Source organism: Phragmites australis, chromosome 7, assembly GCF_958298935.1.
Source record: "Phragmites australis chromosome 7, lpPhrAust1.1, whole genome shotgun sequence".
Classification (NCBI taxonomy): Eukaryota; Viridiplantae; Streptophyta; class Magnoliopsida; order Poales; family Poaceae; genus Phragmites; species Phragmites australis.
This window is the reverse complement of record NC_084927.1, coordinates 24,333,494-24,343,041: the sequence shown is the minus strand read 5'-3', so window position 1 is coordinate 24,343,041 and position 9,548 is coordinate 24,333,494. Positions and strand designations below refer to the sequence as shown.

The 9,548-nt window shown below is 42.0% G+C and overlaps 1 protein-coding gene across 1 annotated transcript; it reads right to left on the bottom strand.

The window, feature by feature from the left end:
* Positions 1 to 3,257: 3,257 nt before the first annotated feature.
* LOC133923515 (zinc finger protein 1-like) lies at positions 3,258 to 3,945 on the bottom strand. Its single transcript, XM_062368800.1, has one exon. The coding sequence runs from the start codon at positions 3,869 to 3,871 to the stop codon at positions 3,395 to 3,397; it is 477 nt and encodes a 158-aa protein (XP_062224784.1). The 5' UTR covers positions 3,872 to 3,945; the 3' UTR covers positions 3,258 to 3,394.
* Between the last annotated feature and the right edge of the window lie 5,603 nt (positions 3,946 to 9,548).

Sequence of the window (9,548 nt, the reverse complement as noted above, 5' to 3'; positions counted from 1 at the left end):
CTCGAGCTTAGTTGGCCGGCCAAATGTAGACAAAAAGATTAGAGAGGAATCAGAGCCATAGAATAGAGAGAAAAACAATGAGGAAAGGTATTGCACGATGGGTTGGATCAAAAGGACATGAGATGAGATTGTCCATGGAGAATTTTTTATGATATAGAGAAAAAGGAACAAGAATTTATCTAACCTTGAAATTCCTTAACCTAATATTTGATAAATATATTTTTTAACAAGGTTATTTTATTGTTTTAAAAAGCAGGTAATCCAGAACCATCTACTATTACCCATCATAGGTAACCAATCATCTAACTGCTATACATCACAGGTAACAAACCATCCAACTGCTATTCATCACAGGTAAAATCATCAACCAAACTAAAACAAAAACCAAAACCAACTAATCATGCGAGGGGATCACGCCACTCTTAATCGCGAGCATGGCTAATATATCAGTTTACACTTTACATAGGTCGTCCAACTTTACGCACAAGTTGTGATTCTCGTATGCTCGTGCAGCATTTACGCACTTCTAAGGTGTGTGGCTAGGTTTCACTATAAGACAATTACAAAACATACTCCCAACAAGAATAAGCCCGCTGAGGTTTCATCACCATCAAAGTAGCATCGCACCACCTAGAAGCCCCCTCTTACGCCTTGTAGCTCCAGAAAGAATCACTCTTTCCTTCCTACAACACCATTAGTTTATATTATATTGAGGATCTGCTAATTAATTTGTCATATCGTACCCAAATGAACCTCGTGGTTGAACTGTTGATTGGAGTTACCCGTTTTATGAACCGGTCCTTACGATACTGAGCAGACACTAACACTAACTATAGTGCTTCCACGCACCTGTGCATTCCCACCATCATCATCCAATCTTCTGCTCAGCATTCCTATGTTCCATGCTGTTACAATAATTACCAGTATTCCTAACTCATAGTTGTATAGACCATTTAGTCATGTTTAACCAACAACCCAACTATACCCTTATGCAAGGCTAAGCATAAGCTACCCAACATAATCACTACTGATAACTACAGCGACAAAGGATATATGGAACATGGTACTGTAAGTAAATGGGATTCAGAATTAATAGCATGCATATTTGAAATAAAGAACGCATTTGAAAAATAAGGATCAGAATGTTCAAAGACACTTACCTTTTCAAACTTGCTATTTAGACTCTTCAAAAATTTGGTCCTGGAGATTCACGAACTGCTCCTCGTCTGCTCTCAATACACACCAGAAAAACAAACAACAAATCTAACTAAGAATAGTACACCAAACAATAGGTAACATCTATAAAAATGATACTAAATGATAGTATTCGTTTCTACGAACACGAGACTGTGAAAATTGTCTAAATCAAAGCAGAACGATAAAGTTACGCTAAAACAAGTTTATGATTAATCTGAAACTGCCCAGTCGCCGCTCTGAACTATAGTAGGGGAAAAGAGAGGCTCTCATCTTTGATGGAGTTGGAGTTGGAGAAGCACTGGGTACATTATTAAAAATATAATTGTTTTCATCGTCATAAAATACTTTTGATACTAGATACTGACAAACACTGTATAAAAAAAAGCATATCAGTGACGGATGGTAACCGTCATTAGTGATGAGTAACACACTCGTCACCCCGACTGCGTCACTAATGATAGGTCATTAGTGACATGTATTAGAGACAGATCATAATAGTCACTGACATGCATATCTCAGGTGTTGGGGAGAAACATATCAGTGATGGGTTATGGAGTTACCCGTCACTTATGTGTAGATCATAAATAATGGTTAATAATTTTTACCCATCACTGATATGGTCACCCGACCCTAAGCTACATAAGTGATGGGTCGTAGAAAGATCCGTCACTAAAGTTTCTTTAGTGACAAGTTCTTATAACTCGTCATTAATTTTGTGTCTTTTTGTTTATTTTTTACGTAGTGAAATATATAGTTAAAAAAATATGCAAATTATCAAATTAGTTACATCTCTCAGAGGCTGTGAATAACCAAGACATCAGAACTTATTTAGTACTTGCTAAGTAGCTCCGATCACTTTTATCTACTTCTAAAATTAACTAAAAAGCATGAAAATTTCATAAGCAGCTGGTTGAAGAGCAATTTTCCAGCACACGATTAACTAAATTTTCCAGGTTGTCATCTCAAGCACATATATCTGTACTCAACTCTTTATTACAATTTAATTAGTGGTCGAACATCAAGAAAGATTAAGAGTACGTACAAAGGGACGATGTCACCTGTCTATAAGGTTGCCATTTAGAATTTCTAATGACGTGGAGGTTTGTTAATGAAGAGATAGAAGAACGTCAGTCGCTTGTGCAAGAGATGGTCTCTGTAGCACATGAAACAAGGCCAAATGTCTTTTGCACTGCATTTATTACGGATCAGTACTAACAGACAATGGGTTGTGTAAGTTCTCTTTTGAGATGTCTCTAGATCATGTGGAGCTTGTTACAGACAGCAGCTGTCTCAACGATTGTACATGGCTTGATGGTGCTGTTCGTCCATAGTGGTCCTGTACTCCTGTCAGCTTCTCTCTCAAATTCTTAGCATATAACACGGGGATGCAGAGGCCAAAACTATTTTTTCCTTATTGAAAAATATAACACGGGGTACTCGAAACATATGGCTGGGCAATCTGTGGGGATTCTGTAGATACAGTACAAGTTTTTTCACCTGAAGTCTGAAGGTGTTGCACATTTGCACTTCTCATTTGTGCTCAGGAGCAAAAGTACCATGCATAAATATATCTGGCTATCAGCTGTGACTACTACTGAACCTGCTAACTTATGTGTGTCCAATAAGAACACCAACCAATAAATGCACTAAAAAACAAGTGTAATGGCTCTCGTGCAAGGATCGATACAATTCCTAAAAACATTCTTTTTAAGGGGAATCAAGAACATATAAAACCGGAGCTTGTCTAGATTATTTTTCAGGTAACCATAATCCGGAAAAGCACAGCAAAATGTGTTTTTATCTTAACATAACGGTATTAAACATGAATCACATGAGGTTTATGATACGAATTGACCATACTAGAACTAGGAAATGTGAGAGACAGCCATGGAGCAATCCTTAAAGCAACAAGCTAGCAGTTAACTGGAACCGGAAAGGTAAGTTCAAAGCAATTCTAGGACGGAATATTCACTAGTACAAAGAGTTCCATAAAAAACTTCTGATGAGTGCAACTAATTACGTAATCCCTGCGTGATCCCTGAACTGAACACCACAATCCCTCAATCATGAATGCATAAGCCCATAAGCTGCGACAAGGAATAACACGATAGATGGTACAAGAAATGACGTGAAAAAACGAAGCAAAAACTAATGGAAGAGGAGAGGAGCTGCTGCTAGTGCTAGCTCATGCATCGGTTCATAGCTTCAGGGACAGGTCAATCATCTCTTCTGCAACCTCTGCATTACCCCTGCTTGCACCGGACGAGGCCGCCGCACCACCTGCTGAGCCCTGATGAAGATGATGACGGTGACGCCTGTCCCCTCCCCACGCATCGGCGCCCGGCTCCGCCGTGGGGCACAACGCCGGCGCGCTCTCGCTGCCGGCTGCCTTGTTAGATTGGTCGGCTACCACTGGCGCCGGCTCCGGGGGCGCCGGCGCGGCCTCCCGGCCGCGCCTCGCCAGGTTGCGCTGCAGCTTGTGCGCGTTCTGGTGGCCACCGAGCGCCTGCGAGCTCCGGAATTTCCTGGGGCAGTAGCAGCAGGCGAACACCGCCTGGAACCTCGGCGGCGACGACGGCTGCAGCGACAGGCTCAGGTCCAGCCCCTCCTCCTCCCTACCCGTCTCCGCGCCCGGTATACAGGAGCCCAGAACCCTTCCCATCTCCCTGTCCATGGGCTACCTAACCTGCCTCAGGACTTGTACAAGGGCCAGGAACCCAGAGACGAGCTGATCCTGGATGAAATGTGGCAGCTCCCCACTGGAGGAGCGAGGCGCGCGGGCGCCATGATATGATATGAAGGCGCTCGCGTGGGGCTGCATGTGGGGTTCGGTTTGGCCTGTCCCTGTCGGGAACTGAACGCTGAACAGAACAGTTTACGTTGCCTCCCCTCTCACACAACGACATTTGCAGTAAAATCGATGAGCTGAGCTAGCCAGGGAAGGGAATCGATCGGGGCGCGCTTGCCTATGATGGTTAACTCGCAGCACGCCTTTCTTTCCTGCTCTGGTCGATCACCGCCAGCGCGCCTAGCTAGGCGAGGCTAGGCTGCTCATCGAGTCTCGACTCGTGCCGTCTGTCTGCGCGCGCGCGCTTTCACCTCTCAACTGTTGACGCGTATGTGCATGGCACTGTGCTCGCACGGGGAGGGGGAGGACCACGCCAACTTGGCTAGGGTACGTAGGCCAGACATGGGCGATGTCCCATTATGGGGAAGGCGCTGGAAATCGATCCGGCAGTCATCTAGCTATACCGGGACTTGCTTGAACCGCGTACACAGGTTAACTTGATGGTTTCTGTCTCTGACTCTCTGTTGTCTCCCCTTGTACATGTGTCATCGATCTCTCCTTATCCTCTAGCTGGCCACCCAGAAGCTGACTGATTATCCGGGGGTTCACTCCTGGAACAGCGACAGCCGAACCGCCTTTGATCATCGCGCATTCGCGTTAACTTCACCGAATCCATGAACCGCCTCCACCGTTGATTCGACCAGTAGGCATGATCTATAATTCTATATATGCATCTTACTTTGCTAGATAGCACAGCAATTACAAATTTACAATATAGTACTCAGATTACGCTACTCCAATCAAGATTAAACCTATGGAGTGAACTCATCCGGGGGGAGTGGAGACAGAGCCATAAGAGGGCGGGGCAGGAACCGGAGAGGACAGTTCAGAAGCCTGCCGCTACGTGGTGTGCAGTAGGGAGGGAGGAGGGTACTATGAGGAAGTTAAGGTTACCCAAGAGGGTGGTCCAGTGAGTTGCCTGAACGAATCAGAGTCGAGGCATGTTCCGTGAACAGGACACTTTACAAGCCAGCTGCCGGGACTGGGGATCCGTCGACGGGCTAATTATGGAGATGAACATGGGCTGGTCTCAGTTCTCTCATGCATGCAGCTGCTAGCATGCATAGGGGCATCGGCAAGGCTGGGGTAGAGGCCAGAGGCAGCAAGCAGTACACCAGAGTACCAGACTTGGGCTTTTCTAGGGCCTATACTACGTTTCTCTCTCCGACTGCTTGTATATGTCTGTATCCGAGATTCAGAATCCTGAAAAGTATACAAATTTGTCTGCTCCTAAGGACACATATACGGGAGTGGTCACGAGTCATGCTACCGGATCGGTGACGTTATAAGAGAGGAGTAAATTAAGATATTTAGAATTTATTCGATTTTAAAAACTATATAAGATAAATATATATAAATTTTTATCTAAATATGTTCTAGATTTATCTATTGAGTCTACTCTACTAATCAAAAGAGTTTGTAATCTATGTAGAAAGATAAATTACAAAAAAATAAATGCGAAAACGTAAATAAGATAGCAAGAGCAAACTCGGCACAAGGGATTTTTACCCCGTAGTATCGATGGCAAGAATGTCATCTCTAGTTCATGTTGGAGCTTTACAAAGGATATGCTTCCAGTCGGCACCTGATCACCACTCTTAAGCCATCAAGTCACAAATATAAGGCTTTCAACCGGATGAGCTATTAAGCCACCAAGGCAAGGTCTCACTACTAACCTCTCTTCCGGTTCTTTATCGCCGTGATCACTTCAAAGCTTGAGTCACCAAGGCAAGGGTCTACGTGTCCCTATACACGCTTCTCGTTGCCGTTTCACACCAAGTCGGAGGGTCAACAAGTTTGCCAACGAGTCACCAAGACTTCAAGTTACCGACATACCACTTGATACAATGTTGGATCACTCATTGATCCACTCTCTAGGCAACAATCACTTAACAATACTCTGTTTAAATTGCTACAATGAAAACATCCGGTACACGTCATTTTATCACAGGAATATCCAGTGCCTTGAACTTTGTTCTTCAACACTTGGCATCCTCTCTGTGTAAATTAGTTCGGTGTTAAGCCTCTGGTGTGTACAACACATATACCAAACCTTCCGATATGTTGATCTTCGATCTTCCACGATTGCAACTTTCTCTGATAGAAATGCTCTGATGTGTATCTTTCTCTGATCACCGGACTATCCGGTGGGTTGTTTCATTATGTCTTCTAGACAGAAACACTCCGATGTTGGCATGCTTTGATCTCTGAAAGAATTATTTCGATAAGCACACTTGCTAATTACCGGACATTCCGATGAGGTCTTTAGGTCTCTCTTTCCTTTTATCAAATATGCTACTGTGAGTTCAACACCTAGAGCATCGAACTATCCGGTGAGATAAATCTTCTGAGATTTCTCTAACTCAGTCCAATTTTATCCCAGCTACAATGACTTCTTTATATATTACATCCATAAGACATACTAACATATATTTTTGATAAATATATTAATCTCATTAACTATGTTATCATTAATTACTAAAATTACAACTATAATTCAATAGGATTATTTTTCTACACATAGACAACCTATAATAGAGATCATCGATCGATGGCATGCATAGGCCGATATATCCATTATATTTTCAACCGTTTATCTCTCAGTAACAACTTAATTACCTGGATCGATATAACATGCATGTCCATGTCCTGCCCTTTTTCTCGCATCTGTACTCACGCATGCGGGCATGTATCCTTGGCGCGTTTCACATGGCATCATCGGCGTACGACCGAGCGCGCAGCTAGTTCAGTCCCGTCACCGTTCACAGTAGCCGTGCTGTGCTGCTACAATGCTAGCTCCTTGCACGCGCTGCCCGTCGTCGCAGGCATGCATATGCATGCCGCTGCGCGCGCTGCTGGAGAGAGAGAGAGAGAGAGAACGGCAGCGTCACACGGCGATGTCGGAGCCGAGCCTTGCTAGGCTTCCTATAGGCGTACGTGCCTGCGATTGCCACTAAAGAGTAGGATCCAGGTTTGGGCGCAGGCGCCGTGCGAAAGTTGATCGGATCGTGTATCGCTTGTGAGCGCTCATATGACTGTTCATCGCCACAGTGGCCATGTTCCATCAGGCCCGGCCGGAGCTCGTGCAAACGCGCGCTTGGAAAGGCTAGCTGTGACGCCCGGCCGGGTTAATACTCCCTCCGTGCAAAAAATAGTAGACATGTTTTTTTAAAAAATCAAATTTTGTGTATTTTAATTAACATTTAATCAAATTATAAGAATATCTAGTTTATAAAAACTATATAATTAGATTTATAATTTAAAATAATTTCATAATATATAAGTTTATGGTTAGAAATGATATATTTTGTAAGAAAATCTTAATTAAAATTTAATTTTGAAGATCGAGCAAAAAAATATATCTACTATTTTTTAACCGAGGAAATAATCCGTTTTGAACTTTTTCAGTGGATAACCTGATAGGTACGATGTACCGGGAGCACCGCGTCCATTCGAAATAAAAAATCACATGGCAACCGTGAATTTCTTTTTTGCTTCGTTCGTTTCAGTTCTTGTTTTCCCTGCTGAAAATGCGTTTCTTTCTCCATGCGGTAAACGTGTGTATATATATATATTGACAGGCCCAGTTGTCACACATGTACATGTTGTATTGCTCGATTGGTTTGAAGCAAGCTAGCCAATGGTACGTTGCTTGTGCTCTCAATCTGTCTCCTCCACTAGACCATCACTGAACCTTTGCTTGGTAAACAACTAAACATGGTAGCCTTTATAGCACTTGTGAGTGACGAGCTACAGGCCTACGCGTACCATTTGAAACGAATAGGCACTCCCACCGAATCATTAAAATTAGATGGTTTTTTTTATCTATTATAAACAAAATATCCTAGATATTTACTAAGACTGATATTTCTATAACAAAATAAGCGTTTAAGTGTGAATGAACTGACGGACAATTTTTATAAATCTTTATATTTCTATCATACAAACATATATAGCTTTTAAAAAATTTGTTTATGATATTATCACAGACGACTTCTCGTAAGATCTGTCAATGTCTATTATGTAGACTCAAATTTTATAAACGTCTATATGTATTTAAAGACACGCAAACGTTTTCAAATTTAATTGCTCGTCTCCCCTGGCTCTTAGCTTCTCACACACACAACCTGCTCGTCTCCACAGTGTATTTTGACTTTCCACACATACAACCCCTTGTCTCCCCTCAATATAAAGCAACGACAAGTGTTTTTCTTCCTCACTCGCCGAGTCCCTTTCATTGCACCGAGGTGAGTATCATATGATTCCTTTGGCAGTTTATTTAGAGTTTGTTAGGTTTTTATTATTTCGATTTGTGTAACTGATAGCACAACATTATTTTCGTCATAGATATGCAATGGTGCAGTTCACAACAATTAGAAGGTGGCAGGATGGGGTTGTCCCTTGGTAGGATGGGGTTGTCCCTATGACGGTGTCGATGCGCAGATGCTTGGCGTCAACTTCGGCCTGGTGGACTTCGTCTTCTTCGCCGCTATGAAGGCCTCCTCCGTCGACCATGTGTATGCCATCACCGTGTTCTCCATTCTGTTTTACCGAATGAAAAAAATTCTATTGTTGTTTGTCACAATTGAGGCATTTTCATCGATTGCAAGACTGGCTTGAATGACTATTTCTTGCGAACCATAGTTGGCATTTTGGTAGCAACATAATTTGATTTAGCTCATGCTTGAGATAGTCAAGGTGCAGCCAGGTCCAGATGACTACGAACTGTTCATTGAAGATGATGCTTGGGTTGACATTGTGCTGAAACGCAGGAGATTGAGATGATGTCTATCATCTCATTTTTTTTTTCTAAAGATATGGTCGATTGACCCAAGTTTGTCAATTACGCTTTGTCTTTTTGGAGGATGGCATCGCCATGATGTCAATTATTTCATCCTTTTATAATACGCCGTCGATCGACCAATGATGTATAGCTAGAGATTGCTTTTAACTAGCTAGGTTTATGTATTTTGGACAATGCGTGATATGCATATGTGTGACTTTCTTAACCTTTGTGACATGTAAATGTCTGTGTTTTATATTATGAATAATGTGTTTATCGATGTTATGAACAATATGTCAATATGTTTATTTTGTGAATCGTAAAATGTGTATCTGTGAGATCCTTTCCATCTATAAACAAATTTGCTTCAATAAATTTGCTTATAGGGGGGAAGGGAGACACAGACGGCTCTTTTCAAAACTTTGTCTGTGACAATTAACATAGGTTGGTTTAAACAAATATTGTCTATGACTTTTACTATTTATAGATGGGTTTAAAATAATACTGTATATGACTCTTACTGCTCATAGATGGTTTCAACAAAATCTGCATGTGATCCTTACTACGCACAAACGGTTTTCTAGAAAATCTGTTTATGTGTAAGTGTATTATAGACGGTTTTGAAACTGTCTGTAACAAGTTCGATATCAAAGACATTTATACGGAGATGGAACATGTAACTATCTGTTATAGAATTTAAAATCCGTCTGTAATAACCCA